Genomic DNA, 22977 nt, shown 5'->3' with positions numbered 1-22977 from the left:
ATTAGTATAACTAAAGTTTAATAAAAATAAAATTACGGAGTTATCAAAATAAACGGAATTGGGAAATACTGGAAATTTCCCGACACAAATGTGCCCTTAATTCAACCCAATTCAAACCATAATTCAGGGATGGTGTTTGATAATGTAGAGATGGGAAGCAGGAAATTCTAACGTTCTTCATGCAGAGATTGTACAGGATGGAACAGTAAAATTGTCGCCCCAGAAAAGACGACACGATTCCATTTCCATGAAAAGCTTTTTTTTTTTTTTTGCAGACTATCTACTATTTAGTCAGTTGTGTACAAATCCCAAGAGCAGAAGTAGCCTTCTATCATGTCTGAAAGTGATACAATGTATGAGTGAAATCAGATGTGCCACTCTACAATATGCTCTCTACCGATCCAAGTTATGACAACAGGACCATTGCCAGCACCCTTAAAATGCAAATCCAGACAGTTTAATACTTCTCAGCTAAGTTTTCGGTCATGGTTATGGTCTTTGGTGTGGTCTCGAGTGAGAGTCATTATGCTAATTCACATCTTCGAAGTCGGCTTAAAAGTCAACACCAAAGTGTACCTGGATGTGCTGAAGAGTGTTGTGATCCCCTGCTACAATCAGGTGGCCACCGGCAGATCCTGGGTGTAGCAGCAGGACTCTGCATTGGGCCCACAAATCTAAAGAGACCCAGGCTTGGCTTCAGAAGGAGTGCTACGACTTTGTATCCTTCTCTCACTAACTCTTCCCGCTTCGCTGATCTGAACCATATGAACGTGTGACGTCATTGTCAAAGCAACATGTAGGTAAAAGCTGCCTACAGTTTGCTGTGTTCAACCATGTGGCCATGCTAGAAGGCATAAAAAATGTTTTTCGTTGTCTTAGAGAATGGATGTGGTAATTTATGAAGGTAGTCCAAATGTGCACGTATTTTCTTTTTCTAAAGAGAAAGAATAATTCTCCACTTGGATAATTATATAATTGCACATTGGCAGGGATAATTTTAATCCAACAAAATTTAGCAGTAAGTTTTTTTTTTTTTTTTTTTTTTTTTTAAACTTTTCTTATACAGGATGACCCCCCCCCCCACCAAAAAAAAAAAAAAAACGGGCCCCAACTCTAATTAGGCCCCGTTTCTTAGTGTTTTGTCCGAATGAAATGAAACTTTGGTCATAACTAGTTTATTATATTCAAAACATTACATCAAAACACTAGGGCCTTTGGCCTTTTTTTCTCCGTTTTACAGCATATGTTCTAGATGGCCTCCATTTGGCTTTTGTTTTGTATTTTGGTCACCCTGTATGTCTATCGAAGAAAAGTTGAATATTTCATTTTATTTAAACTGCAGAACAATTTTGATATGAAAATATTTTTAAGTCCATTCTTTTAAGAATAAATAAAATTTTTCATTGAGTATTTCCAAATATTTTAAAGTTAGAAGCATTTATCATGACAGTTTTTTGTTTTTGTTGATGAATTCAATATTTTAGCACCGAGTGTAATTTATTTCTTTGAAATATATCTAAAACTGTTTAAGATTGTTTGTTTGTTTTACAACACTTTACATGTAAATAATTTACATGACTGAAATGGGAAATGAAATAGGAAATTCTCTATTCTCTCAAAACATACGAACACAAATTAATCTTAAAAATTCATTAACTAATCAGTTTTAATTAAAGTTTTGATATAAACTAAAAATAAAGAGTACATTAAATTTAGTTAACATTTCCTTGCTTTTTATCTTATAAATAAATGTTACTTTGATACTTGTTCAGTGTATGCACTGTGCTGAAATAATAGCGTCATTTAGAAAGCTGTTCTTTACAGGGGGGGGGCTTTTTAACTATTTTCACCTAACAATTTAATGAAAGAAAAAAAAAAAAGATACAAAAAATTAATTTAACTTGGAAATACTACCTAAAATATAGCAAGATGCGTACACTACACAGCACCATTATTATTATTATAAAAATAATAAAAAAACTGGTGTAGATGACATCGACTGGAGTCACATCAACTAGTTGTGAAGGGTCAGGGAGGATGGAAATACCGAGGTGGGAGAGTACTAACCAGATCTCTTCTGGAAGTGTGCTGTTCAAATCTGGTACCTTGGGGAGGCATTTTATCACCCAAACCCCAAGAAACACCAATGGCTGATGCCAATGAGAAATCAATGGCAAACAGCTGTTGCGATAATGTGCAATCATTTGGTCAAAAGATGGAAACACTCAGTCTCCAGGGAACACCACCGATGATGTCCTGCGAGACAGCTCTTAGGGAGTAAAATAATAATCATAATGCCCCTCCCAAATTCACCACCACCCTAACTTAATATCGTAGATGTTTACTATATTTTCTTAGTTTTTAACCAATATTCACATTATATGATTGTCTTTTAGTAATTATGTGAACTTCATTTTCGTAGTCATGTATTCTGCACGGATATGAAAATCAAGACTATAGTAGAGTATAGGATTCCTAACCATGTAACTGATGAAAGTACTCTACATAATTTTGATGGAAAAAAAAAAAAAAAAAAAAAAAAAAAAAATGGACAAAAAAGAACAGAAAACCACAACTTTAAATATAATTTCTGTATTAAAAATAATACTTATTTAAATAACATAATCTTGTGGTGAAAATCCAGCTCCCAATAAAGGGCACTCTGGATAGGAACAAATTATCATGAAGGATTCCTCCACTGACCGAGGACAGAAAAGATGAAGTGTAGCATCAGAACAGATACTACACTGTGATCTTGTCTCAAAGGCCAAGAATTGTGTTTTCTTTCTTTGTTCCCTAAATTGATAATTCAGTTTTATCAGTATTATATTGTATATTGCTTTAACAATTTCACATAAATAATATTTTATATTGAATAAAGCTCAGTTTCATTAATAATCAAATTGGGTTCATTTCCTTTTTAACAGGTTTTAATGCTCTTTTTAAAAATGCCCTCATATAGTATCGGTTTGACAAATCTTACCTACATTGCCTGCAGGCATTTTTCAGTTAACTCTATATCTCGGTGGCCGTGTCTGAACCTGCTCTCCCACAACATAAAAGCCAGCCTGATCATCTGCAGAGCTCCCATTGGTACTTGTGGAAAAGGTGTGCTCCTAGTTCCGGACTCATATTGAGATGGTGATTGAGGCTGAAGGCATCTATATTGAATAAATGTCAGCTCTAGTACATAAGTTATCTGAATTAACTTTTTTCAATAAACGTTTTAAAATAAAGCTGTAGTGTTGTTTTCTTTAGGACGACAACTTTATTGTTCTACCCTATACAGCAGTCAAAATGGCTGATAATATGAACTAGTTTTCAAAAGATGAAAATATAAAATGTATTTTTTAAAGTAGGCTGAGATAAAAGTTTCGTCTCGATGTTAAGGATTGTATGTAAAATGTTATTTGTTCCATTCGTGAACTGTGCAATTGAATAGGTATATACACACGTTATACATATATTTGAAGAGACACCTGCTGTCTGTTTATGTGTTTATTTTTTTTTATTTTTTTTTTCTTCCTTTGAAGATTGTAATGCCGGGTATGGGACAGCCAAACCAGCTGCCAACATTGCCCCGCTTTTTTATTAAAACCAACCGAGAGCTCTTTTTAGTATCCTCGCTGTTCCCTTAAGTGCAATTGTCTGAATCTCTTTTGCACTTGGTTCACCAGGAATATTAGTTAGGTAGGACTTCAGGTTCTTCTTCATAAGTCCTGTGGCACCTATGATAACTGGTATGATCGATATCCCCTTTAGGTTCCAGTTTCTTTTCATATCATACATGAGACCTTGGTATTTGGTCTGTTTCTCTCTTTCAGCTCTGTTAAGACCGCCATCATTAGGAACACGGATATTCATCCGCTTCCCTAAATATGAACATTGCATTTAGATGAACACTTTACATACACACAAGTATATAAACTGTTTTAGATTGTACATTCCCAGAGACATGCTAATAATTTCCTTGAAAATATCTTTAATATATACCGATCGAGAGAAAAAAATATATAATAAAGGTTAAAAAAACTTCAAAGCTCAATGATTACCCTGTTTTTTCAGAGCATATGTAATAAAAATATAATTCGCTAGATTTCAATGAAATTTTTTCTGTTTAATTTTTTTTTAAGGTTCACACTACAAATCTGTTTCTTTCACAACCAACAAGCCAGTAAAATTATGTCTTTATTGCATATCTGAGTTGTTTACTCCTCATACATCAACACTAAGTTCAAAGAAAAAACATTTCTTTAAAATAACTTATTCATGTAGTCAAAAAGCCTTCGTAAATTTCCTTGCTTAAAAGGCATCCATTTTAATTTTTTGGATGAATGCACCATGTTAACGGTTTTAAAATTAAAAAATTTTCTTTGAACTTAGGGTTGATGTCTGCGGTAAAAAATTTTTTTACTAGCTTGTTGGTTGTGAACGAAACGGATCTGTAATGTAAACCTTGAGAAAAATTATAAACAGAAAAAAAAAAAAAAACTTGTCTTTGGAATCTAGCAAATTATTTTATACACATAGAGTTATGCCATATTTTAAAGTACATTTCATTTTGATTAAAAGGAGTCTTTTCACAACGGCCATTTATAAAACAATACATTTTTCTTGAACTTGAAAATTACAGATTATAAAAATGAAACGGGTTTGGAGATAAGAGTAGTAGTACAGAGGATTCTTCATAATTTCCCTGGGGAAACATTTGGTGTAGCTCAGAATGGAGAGACGTAAAGCCTAAATCTACCCAAAAAATTTAGTCAACTGCCTTCCACTTGTTAAAGCGAGTTTTATTAAAAAAAAAATAAATAAATAAAAATAAAAAATAAAAATAAAAAAAAATAAAAAAAAATAACATGGCATTATGAACTGGGCACCAAACGAACAGAGGTTCCCGATTTAATTCCGAACAAGGCCGAGTCTTTCTGTTAGTACACCCTAAAAAGGTTTACAGCTGACAAATTTAAAGATGAGGAAAAAAGGTTAGGTTTGATTTTATTTTACAAAACGCATTGACTTACCAAAAATGAGCGAGAAAAAAAAATTGTTCGGTTTGTATTACGATACACAGATTAAAAAAAAGTTGTCAAAAAACAAATATATAAAAAAATAAATGTTATCCAAGGCAAGATAAGTTACTTTTCTACCTAACTGGATAATTTTTTGTGTTATTTAATGTAACAGGTTTATTCAGCTCGAAAAACAGTGTTTACCGATGTATTGGAAAATTTGAAATGGCGCCGGACTCTGCTGAACAGGTAAGTTTGTGAAAATTAGTTAAAAATAATTTTAAAAAATATACAAAATACCATTAGAAACTCGCTCAATATGTTACCGTGACATAGGCCGACATACATTCGGTGGCTTTCAAACAGTATTTTGTACAGTTTATTTTAAATTTAAATTAAAAAATTATCCAGTTAAGTAGAAAAGTAACTTATCTTGCCTTTGATAACATTTATTTGTTATACATTCGTTTTTTGACAACTTTTTCGAATCTATGTCCACAGTAATACAAACCCAATCTTTCAATTTTATAGGCGATATCTATAATAGGGCCTTTTTCTTCAATACCCGTCTTGTGCATATGTATGTATTTATATACCTACGCACAAATAAGATAACTTAAACTATTTATCTCAGGTGAGCAAATTATACGAAATAAAAGGTCACAACGATAATCACTCGAAGGCAACCACAAAAAGAGAACAAACTTATGGCCTCCTCCGCCCACTCCGAATTTCTAGAGAAACTTGATAAACACATTGGAGAGAAAAAAAGATTTTGGAAGGTTTAAGGTATTATCGCTGATGAAAATGTATTCGGTCAGCGGAAGAAAATTATATACACCCCACCCCCACAAGAAAGTTAATAAAGTACCTGGAAGTCAAAAAATAATTACCTATATAAAAAAACTTCCAGCAGGTTATATAACCACTTAATTTTTCTTTTTAGACACTCACATTAAATATCAGACCCCCCCCCCCCCCCGCTAATGGAGTAGAGCCGACGCCCTGAACTTATTTTAAAGGGGAGGGGGATACGTGCAATATAAAATTACTATCCATGTTTAAAAAAAAAAAAAAAAAAAATTAAATGAAGTATTTTATATTACATTATGAATAATTTTTATCGTGGTCTTCGGTATCGTTGTACACCCAACGAATTCAACAGTTTGCTGTATTTCACTCTATGTGAAGCAATAAGCATCGATACGTCGCATCATTAATAATGAAATTAAACAACAGCTAATTAATTGTTACTAATCGACTGAAAACTTAATTTTTTTCGACCGATCTGTATATTAGTTGTATTCTTGTCTAATCTTCGGCGAAATTAAAGCGTGAAATAAGATTATTCTCCAATTTAATTCGACAACTATTTAATTTCTCCTCACATGGACAAAGTCAGGGTCAATGTTCGCACAAAATTGAATGCGCGCACACGAAAACAGGGCTACCAGTGAAAATATGGAATACATTAAAAGTACTTGACGATTTTAAGTTTGATATTAAAAACAGTGAATACCCTTAAAAAAAAGAAAAAAAAAAAAAAGACTTAAAAGTTGGCAGACCTGAAGAATCTCGCCCCCTCCCTTCTCTATTTGTCTTTTTTCAATTTTTCGAATGGACACTAGAAAAGTAAATATTTGAATACTTGTAGAGTGCTCAGTTTCTAATGCAACGTTGTAGTAAATCGATCACCCATTTTTGAACAAATGTTTTTATTCACGAATTTAGCCTTTTAAATTTCACTTTTTATAACCTAAAAAAAGGCTAACTTACTTAAAAGAGGCTAAATTCGTGAAATCCGGCCTAAAAACGTCAAGTGGTTATAAAATGGATAATCGATTTACTAAAACGTTGCATTAGAAACTGAGCACTCTCTACAAATATTTAAATAGACGTTTTCCATAACCTGATAGACTAATGTCATTCCATAATCAGCTGAAAATAAAAATAGAGACGGGTGGGTGGGGTGAATTTTTAAGATGGCGAAAATTTTATTTTCTTGGTTAAGAAAAAAAGCTACTTGATTAATTTACGTTAATTGATTGATTCACACACACAGATTAAGAAAATTCTTGCAGAATTTTTAATTTTGATTTCAAATGTATTTTCAACTAAGTTTTCGTTATAATACCTACTTTATATATCATTTTAAAGAGGATTTTTCGCGCGCTATGAAATCGTTTCAATTACAATCGTTTGAAACAATTGTCTTTTCAGAACGTTAAATACAAGATATAAAAAAAAAAAAAAAAAAAAAAAAAAATCGCACAATTTTCTTATTTCAATTTAAGCTAGGCCGCAAAGCTGCTGAAACAGCTCACGATACCAACGAAGCGTTTGGCTCAGAAACCACTACTGAACGCACAGTACAATTGTAGCAGTTAAACTATTTACTATAAGCAGATCAATGCCCGGTGCTAAAGTGATTCGGCCACACTGACCAATCGGTTGGCAGGGCACATTGATTTGAACTGTCCTCTTAAGGACTATTTTTATCCCTTTGGGATCTCAGATGTGATCGCCAGAGAGACGCCAGCAAGCGACCTATACAGACCTCTCACTCACCCCTCCCACTGCTACTTGTTGACGACTACAATCTGATGGCAGACGACACCTTCAAACAGACATTTACACTTTCTTGCTCTCCAGTCTGAGATACAATCTTGCCTTTTTTTTTTTTTTTAATTTTTTTTTAAATAAACACTTTATTATTGTTTTGCTAAAATGTCGTTTGGCCTTGTGTTTATTTAAGTAATTATTAGGAGAGAAATGCACAACATTTCCCTCCTATACAATGGTGGTTTAAGAAACTTTGTGGCGGCAACGAGTCTTGAAGATGAACATAGTAGTCGGCCATCTGATGTTGACAACGATCAATTAAGAGCCTTAGTTGAAACCAATTCACAAACAAGTTAGAAAATTTGCTTCTGATTTGGACGTAACGTATATGATTGCTAACCACTTGAGATTAGAAAGACTAAAAAAATGGGTGTCTCACAAATTGAACGACAACCAGGAGTGCTGTCATGAAGTGTCACCCCCTTCTTTTACGCAACAAAAATGACTTGTTTCACGACTGGATTGTAACTTGCGATGAAAAGTGGGTTCTTTATAATAACCGGCGATGTGCAGCTCAATAGTTAGACGCCGAAGGAGCTCCAAGACAATTCCCGAAGCTAGAGTTACACCAAAAGAAGGTCATGCTGTTTGGTAGTCTACGACCGGTCTCACCCATTAGTTTTTGAATGTAGGCGAAATCATTCTGGCAGAAAAGTACTGTCAAAAAATAGATGAAATGCATCAGAAACTTCGACAGCAATATCTAGCATTAATCAACAGAAAAGGCTCAATTCTCCATGACAATGTCCGACCGCACGTTGCTAAACCAACCCTGCAGAAGTTGAACGAATAGAGTTACAAAACTGCCCATCCATCATGCTCTCCAGTCTTCTCATCTAATGACTACTTTTTCAAGCATCTTGACAAGTTTCTGCATCAGCAATACTTAGCAAAAACCTAAGCAATATCAAAAATGCCTTTATCGACTTCATCAGAAGCCAATATTTTTACATTACTGGCATAAATACACTTGTGTTGGCAAAAGTGGGTTAATTCCGATGGTGCTTATTTCGATCAATAAAGTTTGGTTTGAGCCGAGATATGGTCATCTGAATGTAAAAGTTAAAAACCGCATGAACTTTCTTGACCTGAGAGTTTAGTTGGCACTCCCTTATGAATGAGGATATATATCATTGACGTATAGAAGGTATTTGGAGTTAAAATCAATTCAGTATTACGTAGAAATTGGTTAAAAATAAGACATTTAAATACTTTGTCTTGAGCGACACACGAAAACATGGCGTCATGAGCCAAATACATTACTTCCGGTTAGACTAGTTTTGTATAAATTTCTATTATCCTAACATATTTCAAGTGTTTTTCTTCCGATTAGATGCATAATGCTAAATAAATCTTAATTCTAAATGGTTCCATCATTTAATGTAATATATAAAAGTCTATGTCTATTCTCAAACTATTTCTTCCGAAACTAAATCGCTTGGGTCCTCAAATAGTTGGATTTACGGACCGTTCTTTTATGGGTCTTTAGCCGGTTAAAATAGTTTTTAAGGGGTCAAAAATGGATCAAAATTGAAAAAAAAAAATCGCTATTAATTTTATAGAGTCATTTTTGTTTATTTTAATCAGTTCATATCCGTGTCACGTTGATACAGTGGTAACGTCACCAGCTTTGAATGCTACAGTTTTGCTTTCGGTTTTGATTCTAGCTGATGGCACAAATAATTTTAACTTTTTTTTTTTTTTTTTTTTTTTTACACAGTGATCACCACTTATCAAGGCCCGGAAGCCACTCAGGGATAAGGGTTATTGTCAGTACATTATGTTAGTGTGGAGATTTGATGGAGTGTTTACTTAAGGGGGCGGTTCATTAGGAATTTGTTAACATTAGACTTGAAGACATCCAAGTTGTAGTCCGGAGGGAAGCAGGCAGACGGAACAGAGTTCCACAGGCGTGCAGTTCTAAGAAAGAAGCTTTGTTCATGGAATCCACGTTTTGATTTAGGCACAGATATAGAGTGGGGGAAATTTTTCACAGTGGATTCAGCTAGACGGATGTTTTTCGTGAAAGATTGGCGAGGGGGGGACCAGGGATTGGAGTTCAGACGAGCACCTGCCATGAAAATAACAATAAAACAAGGATAGGCTCGCAACGTCTCTTCTGTGAGAGAGGGGTTGCAGGGTAGAGAAAAGGGCATCCCCCACTAAGCTACGAAGTCTATTTTGTACTCTGTCAAGGCATGATAGGCTGTTTTTGGCAGCTCCTGCCCAGATATGGCAACAGTATTCCATCCTTGGACGTACTTGGCTTTTATATAGATAGAGAATTGCATCAGTAGTGAGATATCTTCTGGAGCGGTAGAAGGATCCCACCATCTTTCCAGCGACCTTGGCAACAGACTTGATGTACGTGTTCCATTTCAGATCAGGAGTAAAGGTCAAACCCAGAAGCTTGTCAAAACACGGGGCCTCACCCAGACAAGAGTCATCCATCACAATTGATGCCAGCTGGGGATCAGAGCGTTGATGATGTAAGGATAGGAGTTTGGTTTTGGATGCATTAAAGGTAACTAGCCACATCTTCCCCCACTGAACCACGCGCTCAAGATCAGAGGAGAGAGAATCAGAGAGAACTTTGTCATTTACAGCCTTTGATGTGTTGCTGTAGATGGTCGTGTCATCAGCATAGATGTCAACGAATGATTTAAGTGTGTTTAGGGAGGTCATTGATGTAGATCAGGAAGAGAGTTGGGCCCAGGATTGACCCCTGAGGGACCCCAGCATTTATATTGCAGGCCTCCGATTTTTGTCCATCTACCACTACTCTTATAAGCCTATCGGAGAGAAATGATTTAATGATTGAGAAAACATTTCCAGTTATACAGTAGCTGGAAATCTTGTGAAGTAGACCCTTATGCCATACCTTGTCAAAGGCCTTTGATATGTCAAGAACAATTGCCCTAGAAAGGAAGCCTTTGTCAAGAGATTCACTAATCCTGTGGGATATAACCGTCAGCACATCTGCGGTAGATCTTGCAGAGCGGAAACCATATTGTGTGTCACTAAGAAGGTTATTCCTGCTGAGGTGGTTGACTATTTCTCTATTTAATATTGATTCCAGCAACTTACTCATAACACAGAGGAGACTTATTGGTCTGTACTGAGAGGGAGATGACTTATCACCTGAATTCTTAAATACAGGGCAAACTGATGAGGTCTTCCAGGGGGTCGGAAAGCACTTCTCCTTAAGGCAGCGCTTAAATAGTTTCGTAAGTATGGGAGCAAGTTCTGGTTGAAGCTTTTTTAACACTATAATTGGGATGCCATCAGGGCCAGTTGCTTTACTGGAATCTAGGTTTTTTATTAGCTTGAACTCACGACTATAAGATATGAAATCTGGACAAATATATTTAAGCGTATTTAATAAAAAAATTTTTTTTACTGAATTCTGTTTAGAACGCCAGTCTCATCATTGACTCAACCAAGACGAGAACAAAAATCAGAATACGAATTTTGAATTAACATCTAAAAGAAAAACACGAATTTCTTTTTGTTTAGAGGGGAAGAAAAATCAGGACGCTAGATTTTTTTGTCTATAAACTTAAATTTCAGTTAGACATAATTGTTAAAAAGTTTACAAACTTTCAAATTTCAGAAAGCAAAATAGAAATTAGGAATTGAAAAAAAAGAAAAAGAAAAAAAAATAGGGCTGCATTGAAATCGTACCTGTAACTTTTGGAACTTATTTTGGTTGGTTAATGGCGCAATTCGCGTATCACGATCCGCTCATTTGTGCTTCTAACAATGAGAATTTCTGACCGTACCACAACTGAACTGCAGTAACTGCACCAATGAAGGATTCCGTCACCAGATCATAAAAATAATGTGCAAAAAACGACTTCAAGTTGGAAAAGGTTAATTGAAAACTTTTTGGAAAGTTCATTAAAAACAAAATTTTCGTTCTTTTTTCTTCCGTGGGTAATTTGAGTACCAATTATTTAAATTAAATTTACCTTTTTCCCATTGCAGTAAGGTTGGATATAAAATTTGTTAGACCCCTCCCCCTCCGGGAGTTGGACTCCCAGATATTAGAACAGTCCCAGACAATCGATAACAAATCGGGATGCTTATTCAGCACAGGTATGGGCAATAATGGCGAAAAAAAAAAATAAAATAAAAAAAAAAATAAAAAAAAAAAAAAAATAGGGAGACAGTTTTGAAAGCCGGTTTATCAAATTTTTTGTAGATTTCCGACTTTTTTTTTGTATTTGAAATATTAAAGCTTAAATTAAAAAAAAAAAAAGTTATGAAAAATGCTTTTACAGCGATATTCGGAAGCCGGCAAATTCAGCTAAATTTTGAATTTAAATTTATTGTAAAATTTCTTTGAACGATAAATATTTTCTGGGTTTATTTCAAATATTTTAATGTCTTGATTAAACGGTATTTTTTGTAGATTAGGTCCACCTTCACAATTTTCTTTTAAATGACACCTTTTATAGATTTTCGGGGTTTGTATTACTGTACACAGATTCGAAAAAGTTGTCAAAAAACAAATATATAACAAATAAATGTTATCAAAGGAAAGATAAGTTACTTTTCTACCAAACTGGATATAATTTTCGTGTTTTTATTCAATTTAACATGTTTATTCAGCTCGAAAACCATACAGTGTTTAGCGATTGGAAAATTCAAAATGGCGGCCGATTCTCTCTTTAACACGGTAAGTTTGGAAAAAGGTGTAATAAATAATAAACTAGACAAAATACTGTTCGAAATTCGCTCAAGATATGTTACCGTGACATAACTTGACATATATTCGGTGGTTTTTAATAGTATTTTGTCTAGTTTATTATTTATAACACCTTTTCCTGAACTTACCGTGTTAATGAGAGAATCGGCCGCCATCTTGAATGTTCCAATACATCGCTAAACACTGCATGTTTTTCGAGCTGAATAAACATGTTAAATTGAATAAAAACACGAAATTTATATCCAGTTTGGTAGGAAAGTAACTTATCTTGCCTTTGATAACATTTATTTGTTATATATTTGTTTTTTGACAACTTTTTCGAATCTATGTGTACAGTAATACAAACCCAAAGTTGTATTATGCATTGTATTCTTTGGCGACCATCTTTTTTACACGCGTGCAGTGTCAGTCACGAGTAGATTTGTTTATGGCGCGCGCATACGCGTGTAAAAAAGATAACCGCCAAAGAATACAATGCATAATACATTTACTGAACTGTTTATATCTCGATAACTATTTATTTCTGCAAAATTTCAATACGATTTTCGTATTCAGCATAGTCAAAAACCTGTTTAAGTCGTCATTTAAACGAAAATTGTGGAGGTGGACCTAATCTGAAAATTTACCAAAACGTTATATTGTTTGTACGTATCCGTTTTGAACTGAAGATCTCCGGAAAAAAAAAAAATTCACTTAATTTGATCGAAGAGTTTTTTTTTTTTGTTTTTTTTTTTACAGCGGAAAAAAAACGTTTTTATGAGAGCGTGTTGAAGGCAGCCATCTTGGAACTTTTCTTAATTTTTGTTTGGAGTTTAGAAGCGCCACGGGAGATAACTCCAGTTAAAGCGCCGATACTCCCTCCTATCTTTAATACTAGCTTTTTTTTTTTTTTTTTTCCTAAAAATCGAATCTTTTGCTCCGTATCATAACAAATTGTTTTTTCGCTGTAAAACAAAAACTACTTGATGAAATTAAGTGACATTTTTTTTTTCGGAGAACTTCATTCCATACGTACAATGTAAACTTTTTCGATATTTTTATTTTTTAATGTCTTGATTAAACTGTACAAGTACCATAACTAGTAAGGTCCTAGAATATTGAAGAAAAAAAAACGGTAAATTTATACAAACACCGTGACAGCGAATTAACCCTAACCCTAAACCTTTTTTTTTTTTTTTTTTTGTACAAGCAAGTTTTTTTTGGTATTATTATACAAACACCGTGACAGGGTGTTTGTATAATAATACCAAAAAAACTTGCTTGTACAAAAAAAAAAAAAAAAAAAAGCTTATGCTGAATCAACAAACAGACGACACATCGTCTAGTCATAAATCTTGATTTTCTTAAACTACTTTATCAATTTACGTGATTGTTGCAATATTATAACCTCTTCGGTGCTTCTACAAAATTGCGCGCGCACACACACCAATATTTTCTTGTGTATTGATATTCATATTAAAAACCCATTAAGAAAATACAACTTTGTTAATGTTATATATGGATCGTGGAATTGCATTCATCTGCGAAAGATCTAGCTAATTTGTATATTCTTTTAAAAATTCATTTAAATTATTTTCCTATTAGTTTTTTGCGGTTTTCTTATTGGATGATCATCTTTAGTTAACTATTACGTGTAATTATATTCATGCAGATATTCTACATGTTATAGTAAGCACAAACCTTTCTTGTTGAAAAAATTTTGTCTCCCAAACTCCACTGTCAGTTTTTGGTCTACAGACATGAAACTTAATATATAGGGTATTCGAACTTATGGGAAACTTTATATTAGGGTTTTAGCAAGGGAAAATCGGTGTAAAAGTGAAAATTTAAAAAATTGAATTTGCCAGGTGATGGTCGAACGACGGCATTTACGAATATGCATGCTTAACGTAATAGCTATTGGTTTAGGTTTAAATTTTTAGCCTGTAAGCAAAAATGTTTCAGAGCTCAGGCATTAACGTCAAAGGAAAAAGTAAATCGTAAGCTAAACGTTTTGATTTCGATTCTCGGTGGTGGCGCGGGCACGCGAGTCTAATATATTTTTTAAAAACCTTTTTACTATATATTGGGTCCAATATAAATTGGAAATCTGCATTGTTTAAAATATATTTAAGCATATTTTACGACCGAGCAATGCCGAGAGGCTTGCTAGTGTGTGTGTGTGTATATATATGTATGGTGCTAGTGCAGTGCAGTGCACTAGCACCATACATATATATACACACACAGTGCACTTACTGATCCGCGCTATTTTTTTTAAATCGTATTTCCAAGTTTAATTAAAGTTTTGTTTATTTATTCAATTGTAAGGTTAAAGTACAGAATAGGTACAAAACACCCTCCCCATGTTAAGAATGGCTTTTTAAATTAGAACGTTATTAGTTCATCACGGATCAATGTCCACTATATATATATATATATATATATATATATATATATATATATATTAGTGGACTGGCAAGGCTACAGAGGAGATTACAAAAAAAAAAAAAAAAAAAAAAAACTAAGCAAAATTCATCTAAAAAGCAACAAAACTGAAGCTGTCTTGCCAGACAAAATACCGATAGAAATCCAGTCACAGTAAAACTTATTGGGTGGATTTGAAATCCACCCAATAAGTTTTACTGTGACACTTATATAGTGGATTTCTACCAGTATTTTGTTAATTTTTCCCAGTTTTGAATCATTATCGACGCTCTGAAGACGGCATGCTTTCGTCGGCCATCTTGATTGTCCGTTTAACTTCCGTACTCAACACTACTTGTCTTTCGAACTGAATAAACGCTTTAAATTCATTAAAATACACAAAAATTACTCTTCTACATACCGGGATAAGTTATCTTGCTTTTGGTAACATTTGTTATGTATTTGAATTCTTGCCCCTTTTCTTCGTTGTTTGCTTCTATGCTAAATACCTGGCAATCAAATTTTCTGCTCATTCTATCTAGCCTTTTAGATTAGTTTTTGTTTTTTTGCTATGAGAGATCAATTTTGTGATTTTAAGGGTTTTACTTTAGGTAATTATGTCTCGTTTTACAACCTTGCCCGTTCGAGTTATGGTTAGTGGCAAGAAAAGTTAACAGCTTTAAAGAGTTTGAATGAAAGAAAAGGGGTAATTTTACGTTAAAAATTTATACATGAAAGCGATCTCTCACTCTAAATTCTAATTTGTCTTTTCTACAATGTTTGGAAATTGTTCATTCAAACAATTACCTAAAAAATTAGAATTTTTTTTTCGGAAGAGGGAGGACGTTAATCTAATTTAAAAAAAAAAAAAAACTCTTAAAGTAAAATAAGTTAGAATATTTGAAAATAAAGACGAAACTTACCTGTGGATTTTTGAAAGCAAGGTAGGCGCATATATTACCATGGGGTTTCAAGTTGATTTAGCACAAGGAGGAAACGACAGGAGATTAAAACCGAATGAGGACGTTAGCAAGAAGAAGGATAGGGTGTGGTGTGGTGTGTATATTTAAGAAAAGGCGTACGAAAAGATAAGTAGGTTTAACTATGAAGGTAAGGCGTGACCTCAGATTGTGTTGAGTTTCCTTGTGAAATTCATAGCTAGATTTAAAAAATTATTTCTCTATTAAACTTAAATAAAGCCACTTTAATAATTGACGCCCCCAAAAGTGTAAACTTTATATTGAAGTTGATTTTAGTTTTTCTTTCAGTGAAAAGTGAACTAGGTCAGTTTAAAGAGGGAAATGATTTAGCTTCTTGGTTGCAAAATTTGTTGTGATCAGTCCAATCAGTATTCCCCGTTGGGGTGGCCAAGTGACGCAGGTTAAGCTATATTAAAGAGCAGCAACGAAAAATAGATATTAAAAAGAAAACAAATGTGTGTGTGTGTGTGTATATATATATATATATATATATATATATATATATACACACCCATGCAATAAGTGGCAACTGGAACTGGACTGGTGAAAAAGAATTTCAAAAACTACCTGGCAAATATACCCCGTGAACAAAGTGCAAGAAGTATTCAAATAATCGCACTTAAAGGGGGGGGGTAGAATTTTTAAAAAGATCTGTAAATATAGGAGTTAACGAGTGAAACGTCTGGCCTCCGGTAGGATAGCCCATTATTGTCAACTTGAATAAACTGATAAGAAAATTGAAAAGAAAAAAAGTTTAAGTTAAATTACTTAAATCAATGCTGGGGGGGGGGCTAATAATAGAGGGTTCAAATAAGTCACTTTGACGTGCTTAATTTAACCTTTCCGATATGTAACTTTTCGAAGTGATTTAATATAAAAAAAAAATAGCTTAAGGAAAAAAAAAAAAAAGTTCCAACAACGTGATATGTGGTGGAACGCATTTCGAGGATTCGTCAGAAATCATACTTGCCCTCCGCAAGAGGTATACCAAAGCCTCTTCATGTGATTTCTTATATTCGTCCCCCCCCCACTAAGGCAATGTTAGACACAAGGTCAATTTTTAATGTGAGGAAAATCGAGCTCCCCTAAGGAGCACCTTCGATAGGCAATAATAAAAATTGTCTGTTCTGAAGAAAGAACAGATATTACACTTTAGTCCAAATACAGATTTAAAAAAAAACTTTGTAAAATTAATTACATTACTACGTAAACATCGGATATAATACAATAAATCAAAACATCTGAAGTCGATTTAGCACGGGAAGTGGAGAGAGCCCAGAACTTATTACCTGTATAAAGCGACAACCGTTTTGAAATAAAACGGTAGAAAAGGTATGTATAAAAAGTTCAACAAAAATATTTAGAAGAAAAAAAAAGGGTAATTTTTCCATTCATTAAAGATACAGTTTGTGAATAAAGTGGAAATTTTCAGATAGGTTTCCTCAATTTTGTCGAACCGTTCAGAAAAAAAAAAATGTCCAGCCATGTCGTTTTCGTGCTGTCTGCCCATGTGGACAACGGAGACGGCCACTTGTTTCTTTTTTTACCTTTCTGCATGATCAGGGGGCGAAGAAGGAATATGCAAACTTCGTATATTCTCACCTTTCTGGCCCACGCATACACGGGAACCTGTTCTCACATGTTCAGAATTTATTTTCTTTCTTTCTTATTATTATTATCCCCCCCCTCGCTGTCTTCGCTACTCCCTCTATTTCTTTCTTTCTTTCTTTGCCTCCCTTCCCACGTTTTCTGATTAAAATAATCTTCATTTTTTATTTATCCTTTCTATCTTTTCGTCGCTAACGACTTCATAGCATAAATAAAATCCTCTCCTCCCCCTCCTTCTAATCTCTATATTAACAACTTCCTGTGTTTGTGTGTGTTTCTCGCGTCGACATGACTTAAGTATTTATCAAAAAAAAAAAAAAAATTTTTTTTAAATAGGGTTCTTATTACAATTCACTTAGGTACGAAAAAGTGATTTAAAACACATAACAAATAAATGTTACCGTACATAATCGGCGGGTTTCTAACAGTATTTTGTATAATTTTTTTAGTTTTAACTCATTTTTCCAAACTTCACGTACTTAACAGTTAATTCACCGCCATTTGTCTTGTTATCGATAAACATGATTTTTGAACCGATTAAACATTTTAAAGCGAGTAAAACCACTAAAAACTTTTCCAGATAGGTAGAAGAAGAGTAACTTATCTTGCCTTATATATATATATATATATATATATATATATATATATATATATATATATATATATATATTCACCACTTTTTCGTATCTCTGTGGATACAACCCCTAAATTTTATTCACTATTCTAAAATCTATCTGTCATCGTCGGCCAGTGTCTGGTTGGCGCAAATCACATTGTGCAGTTCACGATTGTTTCTTGTGGTTGCAGGTTGATCGCCGGCTCTTGGCTTACAACCAGCAAATAATCACCGACAAAGCTCAATCTTGCTTACCACGAGAACCGGTATGTCAATGTAAAATGGTTTATTTATTTTAATAAAATAAATGCAATTGCATACGAGGAGAACCGGAAAGAGACCCCCCCCTCCCCTAATTTTAACTGGTATTCTGCAGCTGGTATTTTTTTTAACGATAGCGTAGTATAAACACCTCAACAACCTCCCATGTAAAATACGGCTTTCGGAATAAACCCCCACCCCAACCTCGTGAACTACATAAAAATTATACAAAGGTGATTTCTCCTTCAGGTCCGCCGCGCGCCGCATACGAAATTAAATCCACCATAATGCCTCTCGGTGTTTGTTCAGAACTCTCCCTTTATTTAAAAATAAAAATAAAGAAAAATCGGCGCTTGAGTAGATTAGTGATGTTTTTAAACCAACGCATTTCAGAGGTTATCTTAAAATTTAGTCGCGTTGTGTGTACAAAACTTTGTGCGGAGCTGGCGGTCGCAAAAAAAACAAAAAAACAAAAAAAAAACTCTTTTCTCATTTCATTTTGCAACTGACAACTCCGCACAAAGCTTTTGTAAACACAGAGAGACTAAATTTGAAGATAACTTTTTTTCAGGCGAAAACATTACGTAAGTACGTGCCATGTCGAAATTAGTAAAAGTTCCAAAAATTAAAACAAAATAATGATCCAGTAGATGTATTTATAACAAAAAAAAATCCACAATTATGTCCAGATATTTTGTGTTTAAAAATGGCGAACCTTTAATTTAAATAAAGTAAGATAAGTCAGTTTACTGAATTGGTCGCATAACTCTTCCACGTTAAAACATGCAATAAAACTCATTAATTCGATAAATTCCATTTTTACCTGTAATTATTTTTCTACTGGATTATTTTTCATAACTTGTAGGAATTCATACTAATTGTGACATGACACGAAAGTACGTAATAATGTTTTCACCTGAAATGCGTTGACTTAAAATATCACCAATCTACACAAACACCCTGAAATCTATCCCTAATCGTCGGCCAGTGCCTGGTTAGCACAAATCACAACACACGACCTATGATTGCTGGTTGTTGTTGCAGATTAATCGACGGCCTTTGGCATACAAGCAGCAGTGCAGTAGTGCAGCTGCAGCAGCACCACACCAGCTATCCCCAAATTACCAGTCACCACTGGCCAAACTCAACCTGGCTTGGCTTTCGAGCCAAGATCACAGTCTGGTTAAGTAGGATTATCTCCACGGTGTGAATGCGGTATTGTCATGAAAGATGCCGACTAAGCGTAATCACAAGATTCGTAGATAATGGAAATACCCTCCCCCATTCTAATTAGGATTTCATGACTAAGTTTGTTGTCATTGTAAATTACAGATTATTGTATTCTTACTTTAAATTGTACGTTTTCAAAACATAATAAACTAAATATACAAGATCACAGTGTAGTATCTGTTCTGATGTCGCACTTCACCTTTTCTGTTCTCAGTCAGTGGGTAAGAAATCCTTCCAGACTGAGACAGTTTTTGTTTTTGTTCCTATCCAGTGCCTCTTTTGGGGGAGCTGGATTTTTCCCACATTAAAATCCGACCTTGTGTTTAACTCTGCCCTCATAGGGAGGTAAGTAAATAGGAACTTAGGTGATTTCACGAGAACCGGTATGTCAAAGGGAAAATTGATAATTTATTGTAATAAAATAAACGCTATAAGTGTACAAAATTAATAATTTTAGGTGCTTATCCAGAATACGCCCTATATTAAATAGATAAATGTCTGTATGATGTACATAGGCGTAGCGGAAAGAAAATGTGGTATTCCAAAACTCACGGAAATTAATCTAACAGTTTTATTTTTAAACTAGCTGTACCCGGCCACGCTTTGCTGTGGCTGAAAACAAAAAAACAAAAAAGTAGGCAAAATGTATGACTCTTATGTTCATGTTCTCAATACCTGTGGATATTGCGTTCAAATATATATATATATATTTTTTTTCAGTACTGTACTAATATAAATATTGATATTCAAGTGAAACCAGTAGTATTTAATGAATTGCCATTAATGAAAATATCCAAAATGCATGCAAAACGATAATGTATAAGTTTATAATTAAAGAGAATAGTTTTCGCAGCAAATAAAAATGTAAGCTATACGTCATGTATTTACGGCAAATGTCACATGACAAAACAGAAATAGTCGCTGAAAGCATTTGTTTTGTTGAATCATGAAATACGTAAATGGACAAAAAATGTAATTTATTATAATAGTGTTTGTAAATAAAAATAAAAAATTTACAATAACGAAGAAGCACCTTCTTATATTGGCTCAAGACTTAGAATAGACCAAAAATGTAAATAGGTATAATTGTGTTTTTAAATAAAAGCAAACTTTCGATTATTTGATGTCGCTACATTAACGAAAAATGTATTGGCCGACCCGTACAATAAACACTCCACATAATTTGACCCGGAAAGTAACAGGAAAAGAATAGCAAGACAGAAACTATATATATATATATATATATATATATATATATATATATATATATATATATATATATATATATATATACTTAAAATTTCCTGATTAGATAGATATTTAATTATCTAAAAGAACTTGCGGTTTTTAATGTTTATTAACATCTAATAAATGTTTTTGCAAAGTATTTAAAAGCAAAAGTTATGTTTCTCTTTGATGATTTGAGCCAACCTGACAAATAGACAAGGAAGATTTAAAATTAAACCAATTCTAGCTATTATTGAATTTGCGCATGCAATAAAAAAAAAATAAAAATATGTCAAAAGTTGGAATGAATATTTTGCATTTTAACTTGCCGACATATGTCTGTATGCATTATTCATCAATCCAAACAAAGATGTTATGCATCTATCCTTGGTGTATAATTACTATTTCCTATTAATTTTAGCATTATGTGACCAGTAGTTTAAGAGTTTCTCGGTTAAACATGCACACACATACATACAGCTGTTTTATATATATAGAATAATGTTCATGTAAATTTTAATTTAAAAAAAATTCATCGTTGAGGGTTGAACAATGTTTTTGATATTTACAAAAGGAAAATTGTTGGGTAGTGTAAAATGTTTTTGACTCCTAATGGGGTAGAGATTTATTTGCTGCCCACCCCAGCAAAATGTGGCACAAGGCCGGAAAGTGGGAAACCAGCAGGCTCCCCTAAAGGAGGGGCACTCCTGCAATTGTAAAAATTGCCTGAGTAACCCCGTCGGCATTCCCCGGTAGGGGCGCCTCAGGCAGTAAGCTATAAACTTACTCCACCGAAAAGCCCAGTGGCAAGGCTTGGGAGGGTGGACCTACTAAGTATTACCCAGGCTGCATACCTCAGTCCGTCTCGGCCCCTCACCTGTCAGGTTGAGTGTCAAGAACGGATCCTTGACGAGTACTTCTACCCTGTCTCCCTGCAGCCGAAGCCGCTAGGAGACCTTCCCCATCAGACTCCTAATGGGTTATAACACCAATGATTTCGCCAATCGTTTTTATTTATTGGCGAAATCATTGGTGTGATAACCCATTAGGAGTCTGATGGGGAAGGTCTCTTAGCGGCTAGTGCTAACCAACCAATGAAAAACTTTCAAAGTTACTATAAAAATTGTCGAATTTTAGATTCAATCAGTGCGCCATTAACTACGTCACGGACCGCATTTGATTCTTGGACGCCATCTTTGTTACTAGCAATTACTGCCGTCATCTTTGTTACTGGAAAATACTTCACACTCAGTATCGAGACTGCACTCTGTTGAACATGTTTCAACACTTAACAGTTAGTAAAGGCCCTCCCAACCCTCTGTTAAGTACAGACCGCCCACTGTTTTCAAGGTAATTTGAAAGCAAGCAGGTCAATCTCTAAATGGGAGTGAGAGCTAAGTGGGATATTAAAAATAAAACAAATTTAGGTGATGTGTAGGAATGAATGATGTCCTTCAAGATGTAAGGTGACAGGGTAACCAGGGACAAAATAAAATGCGGGGAGTTGGCATCTTTGGAACAATTCGTCATGAAATTGGTTCATTCTTCTTTCCTAATCATGCTGTTAGTATTCGTTAGCTTACGTCAAAAATATCAAAAAAATTATTATCCAGCAATGTTCACATTAATAGTAATATAAAATCATAAAATTATTTCAATAATTTAATTTTTAATATATAAATTACTAGCAGGCCCTGTTTCCCAGTGTTGCCCAGGTTGAATACACTGGAAGGGTTTAAGGTAAGAAGAAACAAGATAGCCACTTGATTTCGAGTTTTATATAAAAACAAAAACTGAGTGAAACCGAAATGAAATACGAAACCAGCACACTCATCAAAAACTTGTGAAAAAAATATCATTTTTTATTTTTTGAAACCTGTGAAAGAATTAAATTTTTAAAATATTTTTATACTTCAATTTAAATTTTGGAAACTTCTAAAAGACTTAAATTTCGAAAAGTTTCGCTTAGTTTTCGTTTTTGCAGAAAACTGGAAATCAGGTGGTTGTTATTTTAGATTTTAGACGTTATCATGATTTAACTATAAAAAAAATACCAGTAAAATATTAGTGTTAAAGTGGGGGATCACTGTGTGTGGATTTTTAATGTGCTTCTACATAATTTGAACCAAACTAAGCCAACTTTTGCTGAACTAAACCTAAAACTTAGGTTTGCATTAATTAGAGTAAGGTTATGATTTAAACTTATTTGAAATAAAAGCTGGCATACCACAGGATGACACTCTGGCTCCATTCTTATTTGTGATCTGTCTCAATTATGTACTGAAACACTGTTAATCAGTATGC

At 33.9% G+C, this 22977-nt stretch overlaps 1 protein-coding gene across 2 annotated transcripts in view; it reads right to left on the bottom strand.

Moving 5' to 3' along the window:
* The window catches only part of LOC145289422 (uncharacterized), a 163583-nt gene extending 145940 nt beyond the window's left edge, over positions 1 to 17643 (bottom strand). Inside the window, exon 1 of one of the 2 annotated variants that reach the window (XM_080136412.1) lies at positions 15675 to 17643. In XM_080136412.1, coding sequence (XP_079992538.1) covers positions 15675 to 15715 — 41 coding nt within the window. In that variant the 5' untranslated portion in view covers positions 15716 to 17643. The remainder of the gene's footprint in view (positions 1 to 15674) is intronic. The other variant, XM_080136413.1, reaches the window with a different exon arrangement.
* Positions 17644 to 22977: the final 5334 nt, after the last annotated feature.

This window comes from Euprymna scolopes, chromosome 2 (assembly GCF_053919585.1).
Source record: "Euprymna scolopes isolate OS-2025 chromosome 2, ASM5391958v1, whole genome shotgun sequence".
Lineage (NCBI taxonomy): Eukaryota > Metazoa > Mollusca > Cephalopoda > Sepiida > Sepiolidae > Euprymna > Euprymna scolopes.
This window is presented reverse-complemented; position numbering and strand designations above follow the sequence as displayed.